The sequence below is a fragment of the Lacerta agilis genome, chromosome 1, assembly GCF_009819535.1.
Source record: "Lacerta agilis isolate rLacAgi1 chromosome 1, rLacAgi1.pri, whole genome shotgun sequence".
In the NCBI taxonomy this organism is placed as follows: Eukaryota; Metazoa; Chordata; class Lepidosauria; order Squamata; family Lacertidae; genus Lacerta; species Lacerta agilis.
In genome coordinates this window covers 73387803-73415316 of record NC_046312.1, presented here as the reverse complement: position 1 = coordinate 73415316, position 27514 = coordinate 73387803, and the positions used below count along the sequence as shown (strand labels likewise).

General features: G+C 41.8%; 1 protein-coding gene across 15 annotated transcripts in view; it reads left to right on the top strand.

Annotated features, from left to right (window-relative positions):
* BRSK2 (BR serine/threonine kinase 2) overlaps positions 1 to 27514 on the top strand; it is a 395220-nt gene that overhangs the window by 196205 nt on the left and 171501 nt on the right. For all 15 annotated transcript variants that reach the window (XM_033155249.1, XM_033155259.1, XM_033155232.1 and 12 more), the window contains exon 2: positions 9628 to 9722. In XM_033155249.1, the coding sequence (XP_033011140.1) occupies positions 9628 to 9722 (95 nt within the window). The remainder of the gene's footprint in view (positions 1 to 9627; positions 9723 to 27514) is intronic.

Below are 27514 nucleotides of genomic sequence, written 5' to 3'. Positions count from 1 at the left end.
CTAAAAATCAAAGCCCAACTGGCTGGAAGTTTCAGGCTATTTCTCAAATCCCAACAGATGTATTTCTGTTTTCTACCTGAAAGCAAAATTCTATTAAATTCCTTTTTTATAAGGATGTTCTTGTGTGTGTGTGTGTGTGTGTGTGTGAGAGAGAGAGAGAGAGAGAGAGAGAGAGAGAGAAAGGGAGGGAGGGAGGGAGGGGGGGAGAGAGAGGTGTTGCTTTTTTTGTTGAGCTTTTTAATTTGGTGCTTTGGTGGTTTTTCTTTGATTTCAGCTTTTCTTGCCATATACCCGGGTTTCCCCAGACATTTTGCTGAGTCAGTAAAAATCTGCCCCGACATCATTTTTCTAAGTGATTCCCGGATGTGTCTGGGTCAACCCGGATATATGGCAGCCCTTGTGAGAGAGAGATCAGTTGAGTGACACCACGCTAAAACAAAAAACGTAAAGAGCCCTGTGCCTCTGCTCTATTCAACTGGCACAAAATCTTTCCAAGAAATACTGAGACATGAAATACTATAAGAAAGATACTAAGGGGCTGATCAATAGAGTTGATCTCAGCTCTGTATATTTTGATCCTGCTGAGCTCAGAGAACAATCCTCCTATCAACTTCATGGTGTAAAGCGCAAACCTAGCAGTAGTGGGCTAAACTCAAAGCTTCCAAGGAGTTTCCCATGTTGGGAACCTGGAAATGTAAATCGCTGGCCAAGGTTAGTGCTGATCAAGTGGTTTAGCTTTGGGATGCCAATCTCCCTCTTCTGCAGAAACTCATAATGCCTTAACCAAACCTTACTTCATCTCCTTACCAGTATTTGCTCCTGAAAAAAATCCAGTGATCCACAGTGAATTCCCTCCCAGTACCTAAATGGCAGCATACTTCTGTCAAGCACACTTCTCTGCTTTCACTCACATTGTCAATCATAATGTATCATTGCCATATTGCAATAATAATACTGTAATGATAATAGTGTGCACATTGTCAGGAATAACAAATAGGAGAGAGAGTGGGGTTACAGCAGGTGTGAAGATGAAATGACAGAGGTCTCCAGATTTCTTGGGCATGAGGGCACTTTTGGGAATCTAAGAAACTGTTGTGGATATTGCAAAACACCCATTTCACAGCGGAAAAACTGGAGATACTCAGAAGCCCCCCACCCCCCACCTCCGGAACATGCAAAACACCTTTATACCGCAAAACAAATTAAAAGCATGCAACTCCCCTTCCAGTGTCTGAGGACACTGTCATAGATGCCACACAGGAGTTCCCAGGGCTATAAAGATGCCTGAAGATTAAATAAATCCCCCCTCCGCCAGGTGAGGTTTACTGTTGCAGAAGCTGAAAATGTTCTATTTTGGCCACAGTAGCTGTCCTGTTCCTCAACAGCCACCAACCTTCTTCCTATCCTGGTTGGAATTCTTTATGGGAGGCAAGTGTGAAGGACTGTTATAGATTCTCAGATACTAGCATATGAGAACTTTGATATTATCAGTTTGGCCTTTTATGTGAGGCTGTTTTGGCCTAATTCAGATTGTGTCTCTGAAGCTCTCATCTTGCTCTTAGCCAAGTAGTGTGAATCGAAGATTGAGTTACCCTGTGATTCTGTTTTCGGTGATGTGGGGAGGGGAGGCTTGGCATAAGAGTGTCCCTGCCTTGAAGTAAGGCTGTGGTGAATTAACTGAAGGGCCCTTGATCCTTCTAGCTCTATTAATCTATTGCCTTTGTCTAAGCCAGAGTGTGAATTTTGGCATCCAAGCAGAATTCCAGCAGAGCTCCCAAACACTGGCTTGGATGCAACTGTAATTATAGTGGCTTCAGCTTAAAAGCAATTTATTGCAAAAATTTCTCCAGAACAGCCCTCTGATACCATGTCAGCATTGAAGAGCCGATGGTTAAAATTACCTCATTAAAGAGTGGAGTAGTTCTATCCTCTTCTATTTAGATTTAAAGGAATTCAGCCCCTCCTTATGTGCAATTAGAAACTGACAGCGTATATTTTGGGTATCACTTGATACCAGGCTGTAATCTTATGGGCAATAATTTGAGATAACAGTTGCTCTAAATAAATAAACATTGACTCAACAAGAGGACAGAAGTAGTTAACAGTAATTATTGCTTTCCATAAACTAGCTTCTTCTCATGCCTATGGTAACTTTAGGTAAGAAAACAGGAGGAAATGTATCCCAAAGAAGGACAGAGGGTGAACAAAAGTGTACTGTCAATCCAGAATATTTCTTCTACCAATTATATTCCACTGGCAATATTGCAAGTAATATTGTTTAGCTTTTGCATCAGATTTTAATATTCTTTCTGCAAAGTTCTTATAAGGATTAATCAATTAATCCTCCTAGAATCCCTGTGAGGCAGGTAAGTAAATATTATTATCCTTATTTTACAGCATGAGAGTCTTTAAACCATTAAGTACTGAAATTCTGCTCCTTGTTAACACAAATCTGGAGTGACCAAATTTTCAGAAAGTGTTCCCTGTAGCGAAAGAAGGCTTATTTCAGCCATCTGTAACTTGTCCTACTACTTAACATCCTTTACTTTGCTGCTTGGTAATTGTACATAAGCCTCTGTAAAACAGCTTGTTTCTAGAGACAGTCAAGTAACTACCACATGGCTATCAAGCAGCTGTTCTGGGCCAATCAAGTAAGAGGTTACCTAGATAGCCAATGTAAAATTTGTTTTTGTGAAACTCCAGTTGGCCTTGGTGCAGATGGGAAACCTGGTCAATAGAAGGGGGAATAAGAGTGAAATCTATATGCTTATTGGTATGATTGATAAGTGAATAGCTAGGAATAAAAGGGGGTTGTTCGGTTGATTCCGGTGTGCTAGTTTGATTTAGTTCTGATTTAAATTAGTGTGCCTGGTTCCATTATCAAAAGTCAGAGCAAGGACTCATGCTAATGCTATGGGTCTTTTCCCATTTCCTCCCCACCGCCACCTCTGCTAAATCCATTCTGGAGGGTCAAGAGAACTCCCAGAACAGCACATGGGAGGGGGGAGATCATTCTGTTAGGCAAGCAGAAATGCTTTTTGCTGATACAATGATCTCCTTAACATTACTCTGAATTCCACTCAGTGAGCCTAAAGTCATGGACAACTTGCTTTATTTATTCAATGGGACTTAAGTTCAACTGATGTAGTCTGGATCCAACCCATTGTTTGTTCGCAATTCAGCTTTGAAAATTTAGCTCCAAGGTGTAGGATTAGATTCAATGACCTCCTAACAAGGGGAAGGCTGGAAAGTGTTTCATCACATTTTTTAGGGCAGGTGAGGCTCACCTCTGGCTCTCAAATCTTTCTGGACGGCAGCTCCCATCATCCCTTACAGTGCTGACTGGGGCTGATGGGAATTGAAGTCCAACAACACAGGTTAGCCGTTCCTGATTTAGGGAGTAAATATAATCAAAGATATGATTCTAAGCACACTTAAAGGTAAAGGTAAAGGGACCCCTGACTGTTAGGTCCAGTCGTGGACAACTCTGGGGTTGCGGTGCTCATCTCGCTTTACTGGCCGAGGGAGCCAGCGTTTGTCCACAGATAGCTTCCAGGTCATGTAGCCAGCATGACTAAGCCACTTCTGGCGAACCAGAGCAGCGCGCGGAAACGCTGTTTACATTCCCGCCAGAGCGGTACCTATTTATCTACTTGCACTGCATGCTTTCAAACTGCTAGGTTGGCAGGAGCAGGGACCAAGCAATGGAAGCTCACCCCGTCGTGGGGATTCGAACCGCTGACCTTCTGATCGGCAAGCTCAGTGGTTTAACCCACAGCACCACCTTACTTCACACTTACTTCAGAGCAAACCCAGAGTAAATGTGCAGAAGAGCAGGCTGCTAGTCTCTTGGATACACACTCTGCAAACAGTGGCCTATTTCTCTTTCAATGTCTCTGTATTGGGAAGTTTACTTAGCCTCTGTAGAATTCATCAGTGAAGCATTAGAATATGCAGCACAGAGAAGCTTCTTCCTGCTATTCTTGTACTCATGTCAGTCTTTTCTTTGTATCATCTTGGGGTTTCTTGCTTTCTTTTGGCAGAAAAGAGCAGTGAGCTTTCATCAGTTTTCAGTTCATGGCTTTTAATTATAAATGAAAAGACAGTGTTAGCTCCCCTCCCCTCCCTGTGCCTTGCTTTTCTTCCCTGGCCTGAAATTAGAGGGCTCCTAGTGAAGCTTAGTGGTTGAGATCAAAGAAAAGTTGTGGAATAGTCTAATGTTGGCATAGCAGGATCTGTGGCATTCTGTCTCCCAGCCACTGGATATCTGTACAGCAGAGCTCCTGGGCATGTGGGGGATGAAATTAAAAACAACTTGTAAACACAAGAAAGAAAGAGAGAGCACCAGGAAGGTGATTTTGGTATGGCTGTATAACAATCCACACTTACTTAATATTTACTTTATTTCCCAAACAATCGACATTTAATAATGTTATTCATTTGTAAACTAGGAACAGCTTTCATGGGTTTCACAAGCCTTCTCCTACTAGATTTTTACAATATCAACAGTATTAGCTGCTCTTGGTCCTTTCCTTGAACCCTTGTGTTTGGATGCCTTATCTTACAAAAGAGGCAGCAGCTGTTGAGTCGCTACTGTAGTAGTAGTAGTAATAATAATAATAATAATAATAATAATAATAATAATAATAATTTATTTGTACCCCGCCCATCTGGCTGGGCCTCCCCAGCCACTCTGGGCAGCTTCCAACAAATATTAAAATACTGTAGTGTGCTTATCATGAGTTAGAGCACCTACCAGCAGCATCTCTGTATGGTAACAGCAGCGGAAACTTCAGAACTAGTGTTTCCAGTTCCCAGACCACGTGGAATGGAAATCTAGTCAAGTGAATTGCCTTTAGAATGATTTCTCAATAGAAAACATGCATTGCGTGGGTAGGCACTTCAGGGGAAGGTGTACCTGTTCCAGCTAAAAAGAAGAAATTGGTTACAAAACAATCTATAATTGTTTTTCATTGTAATCCCCCCAACTGTTCATGTGCTTTTACACTGTGATTTATAGGATTTGTACTGTCTCTCTCTCTGTGTGTGTGTGTGTGTGTGTGGTAGGTGGGGAACTTTGAGATAACATGAAAGGTGCTTTATCAGAGAGAACTAGATCAAAGACCTTGTGTTCTGTTACTAATTTTCTTACAAAATATAAGCTTCTCATTCTTTATATTGGCTTTGATGAGGAGCTGGAATTGTTGAACAGATTTGCAAGACTGACGGAGGCAAAGACTGAGAGTCCTCTTCTCTTTGTAGGCCAGGACTGCACGTTAAGCCGAGCTTGTGTGCAAGCAGGCCAGTGCAGGGGTGAGGAATTTTTTATCAGCCTAAGGGCCACATGCACACACACACACACACACACACACACACACACACACACACAGTGAGGCAGCAGCAAAGCAGATCTGTGCTTGAGTACCAGTGGGATGTTTGATTGGCTCCATCCGTACACCACACACACACCCCTTGGCTCGCTGTCCCCTCTCAATATCCTGCTAAGTGGCAGCAGTATTGCTTCTGGGAGGCTATTGCTGTGGCTTCACCCTACCAGGGGAGTCACCCCATTGTGACCCAGAAGGAAGGTATGTGTGCTGGAGAGAGGGCATGGCTTTGATAGAGTCCTGAGGGCCAAATAGAGAAGGTTGGAGGGCTGTATTTTGGCACCAGGGCCTGAGCTTTCCACTTCTGAGTGTATAATCTCTACAAGGCTTTTAGCTTTGTGTGAAGCTTTGTGTGAAGCATTCAGGGGACCGATGGGGCATTTATCCTGGTTACTGGCTACGTTTGAGGGGTGGTACATTGCCAAGTACTCCCACCAATACCGTAATTAGAAATGTAAGAGTAAAATGCACAGGGGCAGTTGGAGACAAATGGAGGGAGGGGTGGTCATGGAAGGCATGTGGAGGAAGGAAAGGGAGGAGATGCATATATAAACCATTAAAAAAACCTACTCATAAGAATGGCATATTATTATTATTATTATTATTATTATTATTATTATTTGTTTACTTCCCTTCATCTGAAGATCACAAGGTGGTTCACAACATAAAAATACAAATTTAGAAGACCAAATACATAATAAAATGAAAACAAACCAACAACCCCCCCCCCGTCCTAATACAACCTATCAGTATTCAGTTTGGTGTTGAGAATCTCCCTGGTATGTTATACAAACTGGGCAAAGTTAAGAAAAATTGTATTGAAAATGGCTGAGCTGTAGCAGCTTACACATTTTAGCTGCAGAAGCAAGGAGAAGTTATGTTTTCAACCATCTTTGCCAGGAAAAATTGATGTCAAGATTTGAAAGCATTTCAGAAATTCAAGAATGCCACAGGGATATCACATTCATTGGTTTGGTTAGATGAAATATTTTGTGATAAAATCTGCTATATACATGTCCAGATTTACTGGGCAAAGGAAATTCTAGATAGGATGCAATCTCAAGCTGCTAAACTTCACCCCAGACCTTTCATTCTGTAGTATGTATTATTACAACAACTCCCTATCTAACTGAAGAGTATGGGCATCTTATGCAACGCAGATGGCTTCTAGTCACTGAAATCATAGTACGGGTGGGACTGAGAGAGCTGGCAGCAGTGTTATGACACCAAAGTCCAGCAATGGTCTGGATTCAGACAGAGTGTGAGGGGAGGTGCTGTTTCAGAAGGCAGGAAGCCTCAGCTCCATCACTGAACCAGAAACCCCTAAGCTTGAGATGCCCTACAGCCTGGATCCCCATAGACTGCCACCCCTAAGTCCACTTGGCTAGCATATACACCTCTAAATGCTTCATACTCCATCAAACTGAAACATCAGAGACAGCTTTGTGGTTGCCATGTACTCATGAAGAGATGATGGTGTCCTAGGCTTGAGCCAGAGGGCTGCCTTTAAGGCTCTACACTCTTCAGCAGGGGTGTAAGCACTCAGAGATTTAGTCAGGCTCAGGGAGCATAAAAGGGTTTAGTTGAGTCTGAGCTTGCTTTTTACAAATAATCTGCTCTCTCGGATCTATCCATGGTCCTGAACAACCTCCTAACAGTCGCCCTTGTTCTCCGGAATCCTAATTAGACTTTTGAACCATGAATGTCTGTTTCCTGCCTGTCCTCTTTCCCTGTCCCAAATTGCTTCCTAGATCTGTAACCCCTCTGACTCTGCTTTATTAGGACTGGACAGTAAGGGATTGTCAGACAAAACCACAAAAATTCAATGTACCATAGAATCCAGGTGTATGTTGCTGTCGGTATGAACAATGTAGTAGCCTAAATCTTCAGGCAGAAATGCAGAACAGCAACAAGTGTAGTAAATATCCAGATGGACTTTCAGTGAACATAGCTGTCTGAATCACTCACTTCATACAGTGCTAATTAATTTCTGTGTGACCTAGGATTGCTTGAGTGAGTCAGTGTAAGAATGTTCATTGCATAAATTAGTGTTTTACACTACGATGTGAGGTGAATGACCAGGCAGAAATTCAACAGTTCCAATTTTTCTAGTCAGTTGTTGTGTACATATATCCTGATTCTATTCGATAGTTAGGAATTACATGATGGCTGATACTGATATTGGAGATGTGATCCAGCACCAAAAGCAAAAAGACAAAGAAAAGAGGAACAATCTAATTCTTTTTAAAAATGCTTAAATTTTAAAGAAGAGTTAAGGCTCTGATACATTCACTCATCCCTCAAGAAGTATGGAAAACAAGAAATTAAGCTTTTTGGGGGACATGAGCAAATTGCTTAATCCAAAGTGGATTTTGTTGGAGGGCAGAAGAGAGGGAATAATAAGCTATTCTACAGGGCATCAAAATGCCCGGAATTATCTCTTTTTCTAAGCAACTGTTTTACAGGCTTATCCAATGTGCATGATCTGATTTTGGGGCAAAAGCACAACTGACAGTTCCTGTGTCACCACAAGCAGAACACTAAGAAGCTGCCGTGGCCCCATTCCTGTGCCAGCAGCACTAGCCCTGGCTACAGTGAACAAAATAAGATCAGAATATCCCTACTGAATCAGTCCAGCATTCCCTTCGTACAGTGGCCAACCAGATAGCTATGGGAAGCCTGTAAGCAGGAAATGAGCACAACAGTACTCTTCCCAGTTGTGATTCCTAGTGACTGGTATTCAATGCATGCTGCCTCCAACACTTCCTTTTCAGGCAATATGAAATCTTTGACTGTTCTGCAGAATGCCACTTTAAAGGTTTTTCAGGCACTAGAGTCTAAGGAAATCTGACCCAACCCTTCACCAGTCTTCAACCTGTAAGGGCTCTAGGGTGGGAGATTGCCCAGTTGGGGGGTAGATCAGAACTAGCCAGATATTGCTTGCAGAGCTGCAGTTAAGCAGCCCTTTGGTAGTAAGGAAGAAATAACCCCCCCCCCCCCCCCGGTTTGGTTTGTGTCTGTCTGTTTTGCTTGTCTGACAAATTGATGGTTAATGAGAATATTCTTTTTATAATGTTTTTTAAAAATATAATAGTACAGTGACACTCCCTAAGTCTAGGCTGTTTTTTTTTGATGCCCTTAGACACTTGTGTATACAAGATGACTGTTTCATAGTGTTGTGATGCTCCAAGAACCTAGTATGCCTTTTGGGGATATACATGTGGGGAGACAAGAGAGTTGTAAGTTTACATATATATTTTTAAGAGGAGCCCAAGAAAGGACTATCCATCTTGATTTGTGAGCAGCTAAGTTTAACTTCTGATTCTGTGACTTAAGGGAACAGCGATCCAATTGAGTAGTTCAGGGAGGAAGGTAGTAATATACCGTAGATTGGTGCTTTGTAACCTTGAACACTTTCTCCATATCCTGGTTTCTGAATAATGTTGCTGTGCTAGATAGTTCTGTTGAAAAAAATCCCCAAAACACTTGGAGGCTTCAAGGGGTAAACATTGGAAGTCAAGGCGGTGCTTTGCTTCATGAGCTATGAATGATAGTTAGGCAATTTTGCTCATAGAGTGATGTGAACCTTTCAAAACTGAGATAAAGGAGAACTTGAATGTAAAAAGGGACCCTTCCAGACATTTAAATCACTCAGGCAGCCTTTTAGTGTCCAGCCTTCATTTGAGGCACCACAGCAGCTGGTGTAAAGTAAGATTGTAGTGCTTAGAAGAGGTGCTACTGGTTACATGAGGAGCTAGAATTCAGATACGGGAATGAAACTTATCTGTCATCCCCACAGTTGGTTGCTGTAGGCATTGGGCAGGCTTATAAAGAATGCTGCATTGAATTCAGTGGGACTTATTGCCAAATAAAGATGCATAGGATCAACTGTAAGACACTTTAGGGTTTTAGTATGGTATTTTAACATTGTTACTTGCTGCAAGTTTTTTGGAATGTCAAGAAAAATAAATTCAAAAAATTTAAACTATCTAGTCTTCTAGTTGATCTAGCAGCAGGTCAGGAGGGAATGGAAAGAGACTAACCCTTTTTTTTTAGCCCACTACTGATTAAGCCATGAGAAATTCCAAAAATGATGCTTGGATATGTCTGTTCTGCAGGACCTGTTTTAAATGTGTTTGCTATTCACATCTGTAAAAAAAGCATGAAAAGTAAAATACTAGCATAGCATGATAACTGAGTATGTCGCTAACCATATCTCTCTCTCTGTTTCTTCTTGCAGGGCTTGTGAAGTTGGGGATTCACTGTGTAACATGTCAAAAAGTTGCAATAAAAATTGTCAACAGAGAGAAGCTCAGCGAGTCAGTGCTAATGAAGGTAATTTTCTAATGGGAGATCTGGGGAAAAAAGAGAGAAAAGTTTTTGGCTCGGTGGTTTCTCTTCCATGCAAAATTAATATCTTTAATTATGTTTAACAAACATCCCTGTCAGTGCTAGGGTTGTGTTTTGCATAATACTATTAATTCAGGACTGGGGGTGGGGAGACTGGAATTAAAGAGGGGTGTGTGTGTGCATGTGCTTTAATTAAGAACAAAAATTAATGTCCAGTAGTGGCAAAGTAATTTAATGTAATACAGTTAATGTCTAGGTTGGGTTGATCTAAGTTACACCACAAGAATGGGCTGTTCTACTTGCATTATTCTGACAGATGTGAGCATCTGGTCCTGGGCTGTGATTATTTCTGTGGAAAACCATTGTTCTTTGAAGTTGGAATTTCCCTCGTTATAGGTGGCTGAGTCTTCTGGGCTCGCTATTGGCATAGGAATGCTCTGAAACTAGATTTTGCGTCAGTGAGAGACCTGTCCAGGCTTAATGAGAATGAGAAAGGCTGTTTCACATCCCTGTTTCTAACAATATTGAGAGTGTATATCAGGGAATAGAAATTTAATAGAATTATTGTTAATGGAATACTTTTGATGATACCACTAATCTGTCTTTACCAGAATGTGTGCTTCTTTTCTGTTTGTGCTTTTAAAATTTAAGTTCTTCATCCCTAACAAACTTCTGTTAGAAAGAAAGGATGAACTATTCTACTTCTAGAAGAATTTAGGAACAATTTTGTTATTGCATGGGTTTTAAGAAATATCCTTTCCTTTATAATTGTCTTTATAAGCATGTTGCATCCTTATAGCCCCTGATGTCCAGTCCAGGCAGCAGATTAGTGGAGAGTTTTTGTCTTTCCCAAGTGTCAACTTACTCATAGAGCCCAATGTTTTATGTTCATTGATGCACTAGTGAAAATATGTAAACCATTAATTTACATATTAATAAATATATAAAACTATTGTTAGGAACCCCATTTACAGGCAAAATGACTGAGGCAAGTCCTCAGTGTACCGCAAGTTGATTTTTGTTGCATTTGGTTGTCTCTGACTGTATTTACCCCCTTTTCCCCCCTCACTCTCCCACCCAGTTTAGTTCAGTTTATTTTTTGCGGCTAAAGCTTTTTTATTTTGTATATTCAGGGAACTGGCCCCTTTTTTTCTGCAGCTGCTCTTCATTTGAGCAGTGCAGAATTGAGAGGCATTTGGTAAAGTGCTTTCTAATCATAACGTAATACTATCAATATTTCTAGAGAGAATAATTCAGAAATGAAGCAGCTGGTCTCAATTAACAGAACTGCTGCTGTGGAGATGATACATGGGCAGGCATGGTGGAGAATGAAACTGCAATAAATGTGTCATTTGAGTCTGCATTGCCCTATCTAAGGGACTGGGTTGTGGGTGGATTGCTAAGTGTAGACATATGGATTATTCTCTGAGTGTCCACTTGGGCTTCCTAGGCTGCTAAATTCAGACACATTTTTCACAGCTCTTGCTTTCAAGATGATTCTGTAACATTATTTCCAAGCAGCCTTTATTACTGGTGTTGAACAGTTGACTAAAAGTATGACTCTGAGGCCCTTGTAATGCACTGGGAGAGTTATACCCTTGCCAGGCATAAATTATCATTTCTCTGCTAGAATAAGTGTGTAAATTTGTTCAGAATTGTTTCTCTGGCGCTACACTTCTATAGAAGAGAAAGTCATGCAAGCCTGCTGTGCCTATTAAAGTATATATTTTCTTAGTACGCTTACAATTTGCAGCCAGTACCATGGGCTGTTGCTACTGCTGCTGAAAGCAGTTCAGGTCAAGGTTGAAAGTGAAACACAGTCTGAGGTTCTACATGTCCTGAAGTGCAAGAAAAGAAGAGCTGTACAATGTACCCTGTTAACAAAATGTTGTGGGCAATCTCTCACATCATGGTTTCACAAATATTGTACTTAAGAAGACAGCTTTCCAGGTTATCCCAAGTAAAATATGTCCTCGGTTCATGCTTCCATTGAACTGAGCAAAGTGGGGACTCATATGTCTTACCTCTGGTCAAATGGGCAAGTTTTACATGCATTTAGAACTTAATGATCTCTCCACAAGGGTGATGAAGTGGTTCCCTATTAAGATGTTATGCTGAAAGTACGGTATAAATGGAGGTGGGAACTTTCTAAAAAGGATCTTTTCAGAAAAGCAAAAGAGAACGTCTGCTGGATCAGACTAAAGGTCCAGCTGGTCCAGTAATCTGTTGCTAACACTGATGTACCATAGTCTTATGGAAAGCCTAGTAGCAGGGCACAAAGGTATCAAAAGGTTGCACTATATTTTTGGTGTCAGGTTAAAATTTTCTTCTGCTTCTGGCCATTTGATGGCATGTAATGGGCTGGGTCCCCCCCTTATTATTTTTCTGTTTGTTTTTGGTTAATTTTATATTCTGCCAGTTTTTCTTTTAACTTTTTATGGTGTGTATGCTTTTAGTATTACAAAGATTGATTGCTATTTTATTGTTTAGTTTTAAACACTTATATTTTATAGTCCTGTAAGTTGCATTGGGTCTTTTTTATTTTAGAAAGGCAACTAAGAAATGTGATGAATAGTACTAATAGTTTTGTCTCTAGTGTCTGGTTTTCAGAGCTACCCTGACACTGAACATGAGGATTTAATTTCTCCATCATGGCTTAATCAGCACTGATAGGACCATCCCTGTTTGTCTGATTCCTTTTGTGAAAATAAGCTAAGGTAGTTGCATCCCCACATCTTTGGAGAGTGAATCATACATACATTTGTACATTTAGAACCACAGCCTTAGAATACTATTTTACTCAACAAAAACATTGTGTATATGTGGGAGTTTGTGGGTGTGGGTGGGTGTCAGTCTTCAATTAAAAACCACCACCAGGACTGCTTGTGTGACATGATGATTTTCATGATTAATTGGTTGTCAGTGCTGTCATATTGATGTTCACCCAGGAGATTTGAATAGCACTGGGAGGGGAGGAATTGCAACAAATAAACAGGCCCGTCTTAGAGGGATCTGCCGCCCTGGCGCAGCGATCCCTCGGCGCCCCCAGCCTGCCGCCTCTCTGCCCGCCTCCCTCCCGCGCTGGCCGCCCCTCGGGAGGTGGGGTGGGCGAGCGGGGGATGAGAGGCGTGGCGTTGGAGCGGGCGCCCGCGCTCCGGTGGGCGGAGGGTGAGGGGCGGGCGGGTGGGCGCTTGCGCACCGGCGGGAGGGCGGGCGGGCTGCAAGCCGGCCGCCCTCGCCTCCCAGAGCCCCAGCTTGAGTGTTGGAAGGTCGCGCAAAGCCCCGCGCCACTTCAGCGCTCCAGCTGGGGCTCCGGGAGACGAGGGCGGGCGGCTTACAGCCCGCCCGCCGGCGCGCGAGTGCGCGCCTGCCCGTGGGGGCGGGGCGGGTTGGGGAGGGGGAGCCCGGTATGCCGGTGGGCTCGCGGGGGCGCCCCTGGGGTGCCCTGCGCCCTGGCGCGCCGCGCCACCGGCCTCTATGGATGAGACGGCTCTGCAAATAAACAAACCACACCCAAGCTATCAAATCTTCATCTTATCACATGTATTTTCTATTGTTCTCACTGAGATATGAATGAGCTTATACATTGAGCCACTATTTTGAGGGTTAAGGATGTGCCCATTTTAAGCCTTTCTGTTTTTCTGAAGGAGAGCAGATTAGGAGTGTGTGCATGTCTGTGTTGCATGTTTGAGAGCACGTAGGTGGCGAACAAACTGCAGAAATGATTGGCACTCATCAAAGAACTCAAGTGCACATAAACATTCATGCCCGCTACTCTGCGACCCTAGTTTGTATTCCAATAACAACCCATTTATCTCAGAAGAACTTCATGAGAGTCTATCCTCTGAGTTCAAAGAGATTTTTTAAAAATGTGTGTGTGCATGTATGTTAGTAGGGTTTATTTTTCCTGACTCCCTTTCCTGCTCTATGAAGCTTGGGGATCTATTACTGACTGTAAAAGAGAGTGTGTTGTTTAAAATCTGGAACTTGCAAGTGGCATTGAGAGCTTGCTCACTTGTCATCTGTTTGAGCATTTAAAGAAGTTGGATAATTGTGTTGTTGTTTTTCTGCAGAGAAGACAGACCTCCTTTCTTCCCATCCCACCCACAACTTCTTGCACTTCAAATTATTCTTTAGAGGGGGAATTAAACAAGAATCATGAACACATGCTGTACCTGTCAAGAGAGCAAACCTGTCAACAAGCCTAGGACATCTCACTCTAAATTTAAAATGATGGGTGAATTGATTCAGTTGAGCAGATTTCAAGACTGGTTTGACCTAAACCCCAGACATCTCACTTTTACATGTTCAGATCTACACAGTGAAAATCAGGCATTGTCCTTTGTATAGTCACATTCTGGAAGATAATGGATTTTGTATTCCTTCATGTACCACTGAGACTTCAAAACAAAATAAAAAATAAAAAAATTCCTTCCAGTAGCACCTTAGAGACCAACTAAGTTTGTTCTTGGTATGAGCTTTCGTGTGCATGCACACTTCTTCAGACTTCAGTTAGTATATTATTTGAGACTCTAAAAAGGCCATTTAAATCATTGTTGGTCTTTTAATCACTGTCTGTTAATGCCTGACTTAAAGATAGGACATGATGCTCTAACAGTCCTGGTTCATTAACACACTATGAAATAATGAAGATGGGCAATGCCACTATTCCATGTTTTCTTACTACTCTGGAGCTGATAAAGCAGCAAGCACTGCCTCTGACATCCTTCCATTCAGTCAAGTACACTTTGGCTTACATCTTAATTCTAAAGGCTTTTCTAGGTACCAACACAGGAAGCTGAACAGCAAGTATGTCACAGCAGAGGCTCATCACAGCATGGGAGCTTGCTACAAGGGTAGTTAATATACCGGTATGTCACTACTGCTGCTGGGTCATCCACATTGATCCTATAAGTTTATTTAGAGTAGCACAGATCAGCAGAGATACCTGGGGCAAAGTAGTTCAAATGTAGATGCTGGGTGTACCAATTCAACATGCCTATTCCTCACAAATACCTGTGGCTTGGGGTGCCTTAAGTGTCCTACTTGGGCAAGAATTTTTATTTTATTCTACTGTTTCATAAAATTTATATAACGCTTGACTGGAAAAAAAACAACAACCCTCAAAGCAGTTCAAATAACCTTATAAGAGCTATGTTACTCCTATTAGAAGAGTGGAGGCCTTAACTAATAGTTAGCTATTAGGTGAATCCACTTGATCTGAGACTGAGAAGAACATGCCCTGGGTTCAGGTTTCAATTATTTAGCTCTTCCTTGGACCATACAGGTGTTCCCCTACCATACCAGACATATTGTTTCAGTGCATCCAATATATTAATAAGATGCTCCCATCTTCACTTCTTGCCAACCCATGTACAAGCTGGGTGCTGCACTTTTGTGGAAGCCTAGCCTGCAACATTCCTCTGAGAGTTCAGGCTCAAAAATTGAAGGTGTGTGAATTTTGGGTTAGGTGAGATTCAGTTATCAAAAGCAACATTGCTCTGTTTTGAAGAAGCTGTCATGCCTGGATTCTGAATGCTAACATCTGTTGAGAGTGTGCATCTGCTCAGTACCGCAAGCTTGTAAACAGATTTGGGAAACTGTCTTAAGATTCATCTTTGCAACACAACACATTATCTGAGAGCAGATTTCAGTAGAAGGCTATATAAAAAAACAACCTCAGTAACCAATTAAGGAGTTTGTACACATCTTTCTTCATCCGCTTCCACTATAACCATGTTGTTCTGATTTGAAATAAAATCAATGTGGTGAACTTAATTTATATTGTTGTTATGTGTTCTGGAACATTATGGGATGACAGTGTAGGCATTGTAACAGTTTTAGCTGGGTTGAGTACAATAGGTTTCATTGACTGAGATTTCTGAGGAGGGGGGAATGTTAAAGACTTGTGTAATTTCCCTACATGTTACTGGCATATTGTGGATTTTCAGTTGTCTGTGAGTGGTACTCCCCTTTGCTCCTTTTCTAGCCACTCCAGTGCGAGTTGCTAGGAATACAGGACACTATTGAGAATTTCAGAAAGGGAACCTTTCCAGTCTTGCCTGGGAAGTTCCATCACTGAGACACAGCCTGTGTCTGAGTTATTAATAGGACACAGCACTGGAGTGATCCTCTGCCTTATATGAAAGTTGCCAAGGGGTGAGGGGAAAATTGTTATGACAATGACTGGCTTAATACTGGTATCTCTTTCCTAGTCTAAATAAGTGTGCCTTAAATAATCCTCTCTCCCCATTTTACAACCTGTGCAGGGAAAGAGGGTAGTTTTTGCTCTTCCTGTTGACTCCATCTTCCTTTTGGTATAATTTCCCCTTGCACTCTCCATCATTGTGTTCAATAGAGTATATCGTTTCAAACCATGAGGTTTTAGTTCTTGCTTCCTCCACTCAACAAAAGCTTACCTGCCAAAATCTCCACGTCTTCCATATTGCTTCCTCTTTCTGGATTGCACCACCCTGTTGTATTAGTTTTGCATACTTCCCTTTAATTTCTTCTGCAAAACATATTCTAGACCTGTAGATTTAGTGTTCAGGATGTGGGAATGTTGAGGGATGTGGGAGAGGATATATTGTTTTAGATATCCTATCCCAACTTGCGTTTACAAGCTCGATAATATCAGCAGAGCTAACATTCCCTTTTTACCTCACACGCACAGCGGATAGTTTGCATAGACTCGCTAGAGTCATAAAAATGTTATCCTGGTGTCTTCCCCTTTTTATCCCTCTTTCAATAAGTCACTTCACAGTCTTCGGTCAAGTGAAAAACGTTTACTCACAAGTAATCATCTAGTCACACACAGGATCCTAGAGGCAGGCTTAAAAGTTACTAAACAATATACATGTGGTGACTTTCTCTTTATGAGAGAAAGTCCCCCTTTTCTACTCTTGGCCTAGTGCCAACGGTACATTTTTAGTAATGCTGCTTTTAAACTGTCAGAGAGAGAGATCAACACGACAACTGAACAGCGACAAAATGGAGCCCGGCCTGAGCTACAGTTGGCCGCTCCCAACTGTAAAGTTCCATATAAGGAAGTTTTGTCTCAGTCCAGGAAGACAGGAAGTTCCGGCTTGAGGACTGAGACAACCTTCTAGAAAAAGTTGGGTTTGACTGCTCCTGTCCTTTTTACATCCCACACAGGAGACATCACTTGATGTTTTCTGTTTCTATGAAGTTCTCCTTTCTTCATCCACACTTTAATAAGCCCTGTCTCTGTCCCTTGACTTTATTCTCTCATAAAAAGAAGTAGTAGTTCTGGCCTACATATTTAGAAGAGCAATTGGGACCATTTCAATTCAGAGGCCAGGTGGAAGATCTCATGACAGAATGCTCTTTCATACATAAACTCCCTACACATTAACAGATCAGAGAGCAAAGGTTAGGATGATTTTTTACTGATGGTTTACCCTTCCTAGGCTCAGAGTTGTTGGCATGTGGGAACATCCTCCAACTGCATTCTGTAACTATATAGTTCTGTACATGCAGATACTTCTATGCCCTGGACACAGAGCATCCATTTCACCTCCATGCCCTGTACAGTGCTTAGCTATACATCACCAGCAAGAAATATGCAGGTCACTTCCACACAACCTGTTTATTGAGCATTAATTCTGATTTGTTTGCAGGGAGGTTACATGTTATCGCATACTTTCCAGTGCATTTTCCTGTCACTTTCTTTATCGCAAGAAGTCTTGATTTCCTGGGAAAGTGGGTTTGTTGTTTTTTATATACAAAATTGCACGATTGTTTTTATTGCTGACATTTCGATTGTGAAATTGCTTCAAGGTATTTTATTGGAAGCAATTTCTAAATGCAATTAAATAAATACGTACAAAACAAGACCTCACAATCAGCTATAATTTCTCAACCTGAAATTGCTGGTGTGTGATTGAATGCTACCTCAAAGTAGTGACAGTCTTAGGTGAAACTGATTTACTAAGTTCTTTGATGGCTATGGCTAATGGAAGGTATAGTGTACTGTTTTCATGGAAAAGGTTTCAAGTGGGTTGGATTGAAGCATTACTAAAATATACCATGAATTCCAGACAAATGACTGGGCAAGTATGCTTACCAGGGAATAATAACAAATTAATATTGCATGAGGGTAATGGTAGGTTAATGCTAGGCAAGCCGGTGCCATGGGAGATAGGATGAATTTACCAAACTCTCTAATATTGGGAGTGAAAGCTATTTTTAAATGCCCTTTTTATTCCCTCTGAAATTTCCTTCCAAACGACTCTGAAATAAATCTCCTTTTGTAATGTTCTTATCCTTTTTTCTTTGATGAATTCTCTCCCAGCCCTCCTACTCTCTCAGCTGTTCCAGAATTTCCTTCCTAAATCTCTTCTGTCCTTCATTAACCTCCCAGTGTCCCTCAGCGCCCAGCCATGACCGCACAGAAAAAAGCAAAATGGAGGGAAGTAATTGTCCATTTCTTTCTCTTTTAAATTAAATCCTTGATGTTTAAACCTGATGTCCAGTACTTCATCCCACAATCTGCCCCTTTTGACATGGCCTTTCATGAAAACGTACTTGGGTTTCCACCTTTTTTAACCCATGAGAGCTTCTGCACTTTAACAAATTAATGACGGATAGAAATCAACAACTTCAAGCCTTTCCTAGCATGGATCTGCAGTGATGGGAATTGTTTGTTAAGCAGTTGTAGCATGTGCAGAGCCTCTGACCCCAAAAGAGTGGAAAACAGAGTTGAAGACAAACAAAGCTTCACTTAAAAGAGAGTGCTACCATATAGTCTCTCTACTTCAGGGCCAGGGAACACTTTTCAGCCCAAAAGCAGCATTCCTACAGGGACACCCTTTGTGAAGGGTATGTTCCTGAGATTCCCTACCGTACTCTACTTCATGGTAGTGGTAGTTTGTTTTTTCCCATCCTAGGGGGTGATGAGCATAACTGAGACTGCTTTTCTCACCTGTTCAGGGATTCAAGAACAATGGAGGGTGGCGCATCATGCAGGTTTCTGCAGTGCCATCTCTGGCTACCAGGCACTACAATTCTTCGGAAATTAAAGTGTTTCAGAACCACTGAAGTGGAGGAAGATAAGTGGAAAGTCAAGTACTGGAAATGCCACCATAATAGACAGGGTTGCAATACCAACCACTCTCCCATTTTCACTCCAGACATCATTACAAAATTAGGCTCCAACCCCTCAGGAATGTGAAGAGGATCTTGGAAACGTATGGTTTAAATCTGCTGGGATGGTTTCCAGTGGGTGGTAGCTAGCTAGCATGTTTGGCCACAGGGGGTATTGAACCTATAGGAACCAACTCCTATTGGCAGAGGTCCCTTAGCCACCCCCATAAAATATTTGAGGGGAGTGGGGGCCGCAAAGTTGATGGGTATTGCCGTTCAAATGGTGTGCATGTGCTGTGTCTTGTGATCGATTATGCAAGGCAGGGCTTACCTCTCCCCCCAAAATATTTTACTCAGGTTGGCACCCCTGATGGAACCTGAACCTTTCTGGAAGTAGGAAGGAGTCCCATTCACTTAGCCCATAGGTTGTAGTGTGGTGTTTTTGAAAGGAAAAAAAATGTTTTGTGCATGTTAACTGCTTAATAGAGAGAATACTTAAAATAAGAAACCAAGACTTAAGTGTATGTGTGTACAGGAGTCATTCTTTGAGGACAGCATAGACCATGCTGCATTTGGTTATACCTGCATCATGAGAGATTTCTGCCATTAATATCTTATAACTTTCAGAAATCAAACAGGAATGCACAAAGACATGTAGACGTTGTGTTTAATTTTAGACTACTCATATTAGCATTTCTGCCAGAGTTTTACTTTTTATCTTGTGGTAATCTGAAAAGTTTAAGAACTCTGAATCTCCTGTTTTATGCAGTTGCTATCTAACTGCATACTGTCTGCAAAATGCTACATATTTTACACACCAGATTTAAAACCCAGTTTTTTCTTGCAGTAGTAGAAAATAAATTTCCTATGCTAAATAACTTTTGCAGCATGAGACAATATAGTTGGAGACTGGAGTAAGAAAAAAATGGAAGCAGAGAAAGTACTTTTAATACCTGTTCAAGGGGTTTAAGTAGCTAGTTTTCTTTTCAGTAAGCTGTCTGTATACCCTTATCTCCTTATGTAGGGGCATATGCATTCAGAGTATCTAACCTTCAGGAAAAGTTCGATTTTTGTTAACGTGGGGTTGTGATTGCATAGGGCTACATATGGAACAACTGACTTGATACAGGATCAAACAAAAGGACACATAATCACAAAATTGGAAGGGAAATGAAAAAGAATGATCTAGTTCAATTCCATGCTGATGCAGGAAATCTGCCGCTGCAGCATTCCTGATAGGTGGCCATTCAGCCTCTGGACAGATGCAAATGAAGTCAGTATTGATTATGATACATATCCACAGCACACTCTTAAGAGCCGCATGTCTTTGGCTATTTGAATTGTTAAAACAACCCGCTGGTGGCTGATGAACATTGCTGCTTCCCCTCCTCCCAGCTTGCTTCAATTTATTTCTTATTGTATGCTTCCATGGATTAAAAAGGTGCCTGGAAAAAGGGAAATGGACCAAAACCACTCTTCATTGTAAGCAGACATAATTTGTTCTGTTAATGGCAGCATGTTTCTTTAGACAAGCTTTCCTCATGTCTGCGCCGGGCCCATGCTTTTCAGCTCACATTCTGTCCCTAGTGTAAAATATAAAACCCTTGGAAGGACCGGTACGGAAGCTATAAGAAAAATTTTATTCACCCGCTGGTGATTTTGCTCCACCCACTGTATGCATTTTCTAAAACATAATATCCCGCTTCTTAAGCAGAATTTGATCTTTGGGTGGTGTTTTAAAGTAATATCCAGAGGGGATATCTGTGCATCTGGAGACTGTTAACCTCAGAAAATGAAACTTTATTACAGTAACATCAAGTGGCTGATTTCAATTGCTCAAAGCCAGTTTGATTCATTATGGTAAACACTACTTTGCTTCTGGGCACCTCCCTCTCAGGCTGTGCCATTGTGATGCAGGAAGAATGTAGAGAGTTCTGTGGCTTCTTGACATATCAGCCAAAGCACTGTAGGCTATGGCTAGCAATGGGGAGTATCATTATTCTCAAAAAGTTGCCCTCTGTTTTCTCACGATCAAGTGGATATCATTGCAATAAGTGGGTGGGGGAAGCTTTGTAACACCACATTTTCTGTGAACCGATAAGCTGAGATTAAAAATGACTGAATTAAAAATGCCCTTGGAGAACATGTATAATGGGAGTTCTTTGTCCAATCATGGCTGCTGAAAACTACGCAGCAGTGTAAAAACATTACTAGCTCACCACTCAACATCGGTGAGTTGCACTGAGGGCCTTACTTAGTGTGTTTACTTACCTGAAAATTAATTCATTCCTCTTGAGCAGATGGAGACTGGTGATGTGATGAGAATACAATGCGGAGACAGACAACAATCACTCTAATAAAAATTGAGATGTTGAGAAGTGAGTATATAGGCTTACTATGCCAAGACCTGAGTAACCCTTTTGTTAGCAGATGCAGCCTCTTCACTTCTACATTTGCACTATAAGCAATCAAACCAGTAAGCCTTAAATTAACCATAGTTTACAGTTTGATATGAACTGAGAAACTACCAGCCATTTCAAATATTATTATATATCACAGTTTATTGCAGACTACCCCAACCTTCCAGATGTTTTAGACTACAACTCCCATAATCCTTAAATATTATCCATGCTGGTGGTGGCTGATGGGAATGGTCGGGGAATGTTAGAATGAGTAGCGGTGGGCCTTGAGCTCCTGTCATCCAGCATGGCCATGTGATTGGAAGCATTTGCCCCCCCCCCTCGTCCCTTTTTTAAAAATTAACTGCAGTTTAACATTAACTGAAGTTCATTTTAGGAATGCTTTGCTGAAACAAGCCAGCTTGTTTGAAGTTAACTATAGAATGCTGGAAATATGCCAAGATTATTTACTTTGTTAGGTTCGGAAGAAATGACAAGCTGCAGTTAATAAAGGGGGGGGGGAGGGGAGAGAACAAAAAAAACCAGAAGTGAAAGCTTCTTATCTCCTTGTGGCTGTACCACAGGAGAAGAAAGGGAAGCAGGCAAGTGGCATGGGATTAGCCGTGGCTTATTAATGTCAGCCAGCACAATGTTTGTCAGTTGCTGAACAAGTTAGGACTGTGGTTTAGTATTCTGGTGTATTCCAAACCTTAGTGTACCAGTTCTGATGAAATGAGAAGCAACCAGGGAAGCTTTCTGGTTTGATGGCTTCCGCTTTGAAGGGAGAAGTGGCTGTGTGTACAGGCAAAATTCTTGGTCATATATTGTCTCATTAAGCCAGAGGTAGGCAACCTAAGGCCCGGGGGCCGAATGCGGCCCAATCGCCTTCTCAGTCTGGCCCACGGATGGTCTGGGAATCAGCGTGTTTTTACATGAGTAGAATGTGTCCTTTTATTTAAAATGCATCTCTGGGTTATTTGTGGGGCCTGTGTGGTGTTTTTACATGAGTAAAATGTGTGTTTTTATTTAAAATGCATCTCTGGGTTATTTGTGGGGCCTGCATCTCTGGGTTATTTTTAGGGCATAGGAATTCATTCATTCCCGCCGCCCCCAAAATATAGTCTGGCCCACCACGTGGTCTGAGGGATGGTGGATTGGCCCACGGCTGAAAAGGGTTGCTGACCCCTGTATTAAGCCATGATATGATGGGTTCAAGAATGCTCTGCTGAAATCTGCCCTCCAATTTCTCAAATGTTTTCCCTTGTGAAACAGGCTTCCATTTTTCTGCTTAAATATTGGGGCACTTGAGAATTTCTTTAGAATGTTGGTGGATGTTAATCTTTTGCTGTATAATTGCAAGGTGACCAAGTTTGCAGTGTCTGGCTGCCTGCACTTCCTTCTCTTGAAAAATACCCATGGAAGGATTTATCTCACGATTTATCTCTGGGCTTTTATTAAGGGCAGACACCTGGCAGGCTGCATAGCGCAGATCACTGATGAGAAGATTTGTGGAATAATAGAAATGATGCTCACATGCACCCTCACAAACCTCAAAAGAAGGCAAGTGCAGCAAAAACTCTGCAACCTATCCGTGAGAATTTCACTGAATTCACTGATACAATTTGTTTTCTCATTAATTGGTGGATAATGGTAAAAAAAATGTGTGATAATTTTTGGCACAAAACTGGGTTTCAGAAAGGGCAGGAAGTGAAAGGACTTGCAGCAAAGTCTTCATTGTGTTGTGCCAGTTTTAAAAAACTTTCACCACTCATCTGTACTGAAGAGACTGCCTGGTAGGTGTCATGGGATAAATTCATCCATGTGCTTGTTTTCATTAGAATCCTCTTGATGTAAAATTCAAGTAATATTTCTATAAAATTAGACTCCTCTTTTCAAAAACATCTATAGTATGCACCAATTCCACAAAATTAGCTCCAACATACATTATCTAGAATAAATATTCATATGCAAATGCTCATTAGAAACCAGGGGAAACTGGTTATCAGTAGTCGGTTTTTCTGCCATCAAATATTGTATATTCTCAAGTTTGCACTCCATTTTACTTTTGCCCCCAATTAACCAGATCTTGACACCTGAATAACTTTGTGGAGTCATCTACATATAATTACAGGCATAGGGTAAAATTTTCTTTGCAACACAATTTAACCTATGAAATGTCTCTCCTTGTCTGTTCAACTCACTTCTTGCCTGTGCATCACTCCAGATCTCCAGTACTGTAAAAGTTTCCATACTCTTTTTCTTTTGCCATTTCCTATTTTTGATCCACACCTTCCTGAGTGTGTGAAAGCTATTTTGAGGTAACAATCTGACAAACTATTATTTCTGTATTGTTTGAAAGTTAAGGGATTTCCAGATAAATAATTCTAGGACCAGAACTGCCACCCCAGTTCAGCAATTAGCTCTCCTCCATGTTCCCCAACTGCGACGTATGTAAGAGGGACAAAGTTCCCAGAATATTTCACAGCTGTTGGGCAGAAGACCAGGCAGGCTTGCCAGCAACCTGAACCACGACCTGATGGAGCAACATGTTAGCATGCTGGCAGGTGCTTGGCTGGGAGGAGTCTAGGAACCAGATGCATTTGCCCCTGAAATAACACAGCAGACTATATGCTTGCCTGCTTTTATTGTTGTGATAGTTTAGTGTTGCGCGTCGAGGTCCTCAAGCCACCCCCCAAGAATTAAACACAGAGACATAATTTTTGTTTGGGTTTTTGGCAAATAATTTAGGGCCACAACTTTATTAAAATACAAATTTGGTGAGTGGTTGCGTAGGCATTGGTTCAGACTATCTGTCCAAACGGGACAGCTGCTGACTTCAGTCAGCGTCGGGAGAATGCAGCTGGGGAGAGTTAAGGAGGCTGGGGACGAAACCTCCCCCTCACCAGCGGTCCCGGGGGCTCTGCCTATGGCCCTAGCCCCAGACCTGGGGTTCGGACAAAGCAAAAGAGCCGCCGGATTCCTTTAACGGAATTCCCTGTACCAACATAAACATGATTATGGAGGTGGGGCCTCACCATCCGAGCAATCCAAAACATAACCAATGCCTAACCGCCAACCTTACAAGTTGTGACAAGTTGCTACTGCAGTAGGCAAAAACCATAAGGCAACCACTAATCAGCCAGATGGAAAAATTCCTACTGGGCCCCTGCTACAAAGCAGACGACCCCATGACAGGCAGTTGCAAGGTCAAAGCAGAGGCCTAAGAAAACAATGGGGGGGCGGGTGGGTGATCCGAAGCTCGAAGCCAAGAGAGGGATCACCCTGCGTGCAGAGGATTATAAAGGACGCTGACCTGTCCATCACAAATTGCTACATCTCACTTTGCCCAGTAACTCTGCCTGACCAATCCTGACTAAGGCCAGCGTCCAGCCACTCCCTACAGGTCAATTTAGTGTCTTGCCAGGCCCCGACCGCAACACGTGCTCTTACTCAGGGTAGAACCCGATTTCCCATAAAGCCCTATTTATGCATTACTTGCATGAAGAGGGTAATCATGGTGACAGGGGCTATGTCGCCTTGCATTTAGCCCTGCCTCCAAGGTCACACAGCTCCTCCCACCCCCACCCCCCACCATTGCCACCCTTGTCATAACTTCTGCAGCCTGCTGTACTTGAGGAGGTTTCCCATGTAATGTGGAAACTTGGACAATCTGAGTTCTAAATCACATGGGGAACTTCCACATGAAAAATAGGATCTGTAGTATTACAAACTCTTCCTCTCTTCCCTCTTACTGGCTCTGAAATTCATGCAGTTTCATGTGCCACACTGAGGGAGAGGTTTCTGCTTTTGACATGATCTTCTACAAGGTTAAACTAACATAAATATAGAAATGGTGTTGTCATGACCTCAGAGTCCAGCAGCAATCAAGATTCTTGAGTCGAAGGCTACAGAGTCTCCAGCTCAGAAGCCAGTTCAGGTCCAGGGTCCAGGGCTCTAAGCATGCTGCTGGCAATGCAGAAACCACAGCACCTGAGGCTGATGGACAGAATCCCCCATAAGAACCTCCTGTACCACCACTAGTGGCACAGGGAATGTCCCATGCAGGAGTATATAGAAGAGAAGAAGGCCCATTTTCAGGCCAGAGGATTGGCCCTTAAGAATCTGATGCTCTTCAAGGGGTCAGAACCTGAAAGATGTAGTCTGGAGATAGAGGCTTAAAAAGGCGCAGTCTGCTCTCAACCTTTTTTGGAGCACGTTGCTCACTCAGTTATCTCTGGTGCAGCAACTCCTGAATTCATTTCTTCTCCTAAGAAGCCTGTACCAAATGTAGTTCATCCAGACTTCCTGCATCATTAGCATTATAAATACTGAGTTCCTCCCTGTTGCTTTTTCATTTTGCAGCACAGCATTCCTTTCTTCTAAAGTAGACTTCTGAGCTCCAGTTCATTAAATGGAAGGCACTCTATGCAATATCTAAGGGATGCTCCTTTAAGTACTCAGTGAGAAACAGCTAAAGAGGAGACTACTTACTTTGTCTGTGTTACTTGTATGTATTGGAACGTCTCATAGTGAATCTTCTCATAGTGTAGAACAGGTTCTTTTTTCAGCTTTTCACTTATTCATTCTGAATGTGTCAAATTTTGGTTGCTAGAGGGTAGAAGGGTAACACCTTAAGAGCTGGGTTCATAGCTTGGGAGTGCTTCTCAATCTAATATTGCTTCTGGAAGCTCACATGTTGGCTGTGACTTGGAGCACTTAAACCAATTTATGCTCGTGTCCCTGCTTTCCTGGAAAATACTTATCTGGTTAGTGTAACATATGCCAATTTTATACTATTTTAGTTGGTTTCAACTTTTTTCTGAGCCAAGTTTAAAGCAATGGGTTTCACCTTTAAAGCCCTTAATGGTTTGGGTGCGCAGTAACTAAAGGACCCGGCATTTTAATGAATTTGTGGTTGTTTTGTGGTTGTAGTATAACGTTTAGGAATGTCGCAAGAAATCAAATAAGAGCACTCAAAACTGTACCTTCATTTGTGAGGTCACTGTGGGTTGAGCAGGGTCTGCTGAGCATCCTTTGAGATTTGTATTCTCAATACATTCCTCTAAGGGAAAGACTCAACACTGAGGAGCTGGCATATCTGCCTATACCACTGGTGTCTCTCACTTCACCTGTTCCAGATACATTTGGTGAACCCTTGGGGGTGGTCGTAAAATGCAGAGAAAGCAGAAGTTTTGAGAGCCCACTGGTGTGTTGTGCATAAAGCATCAAACCCCTTGGGAGCCTGCACCAAGGTGCTCATACATCCCTAATAATGTTAACTTAAGTAAAATATTCTTTGGCTTAAGCCTTAAGGAATGTACCAACTGGCAGAGCAAGCATTAGTGTAGTAGTAGCAACAGTAGATCACATTGGTTGAATCACCCTCCACAATAAAGGGCACATTGTGAGTAGAAAATGCCTTTCAAATAAAAAGAGTGATGTTGTTCATTTGTGATTATCACCACTGCCGGGGAATTCCATGCTAACATCTGTGTTTAGGCCATCTTTGTTCTTCTGTATGTAACTGAAAGAGGACAGGGTCAGGAATAAAATCACCCTCTGATTCAACAAACCAGAAGAATTTTAGTTTGCCCTCTGATGTGTCTCTTGTCAACTTGCTTGCAGCAAGTGAAGCTGAGATGAAAAGGCATCCTTTAGCTTTGTGATTGTTGTTCTTAGACCTCTTTATCATGGTCTAGTAATTTCATGTGACACAACAGTCCTTATTTCCAAAATGCTGAATCTAGGGCTACTGTGATATGATAAACGTGGTTCAGTAGTGAGCAAGGCACATATTTAAACCATCACACAACACACTGAATTCTCTGCATAGATCCACCGCCATTCTCAAACGCAGCAGTTTGGTCATGTGAATCAACTTTAAGTTCCACAGGCGTCATCTTGGAATATGTGAGTATATAAAGATATATAATTATTATTTCATTAATTGTCAACATTAATCATGAAGCAGCGTTATCAAGGGTTAAGGATAAGATGCAGTAACATCTCAGTCCTGAAGATTCTATAGCAGAAATTTCATAAACCATACTGATGATGCAATTTATTTCTTTTTTTAACAGAGCACTGACTCTGCAGGGAAAGACAGAGTAATTAATTAAATAGGTTTTTATAAATAAAAAAATCAGTTCAGTTACAAACAGTGGTGAGTTTAGTTAGATCGACAGGCACTGTTATTGCCTTGCTCCCCCGCCCCCAAACACAGGTTTTCTTTCTGCAGACCTATGTCTGATGAAGGTACAAATATGCACCCAA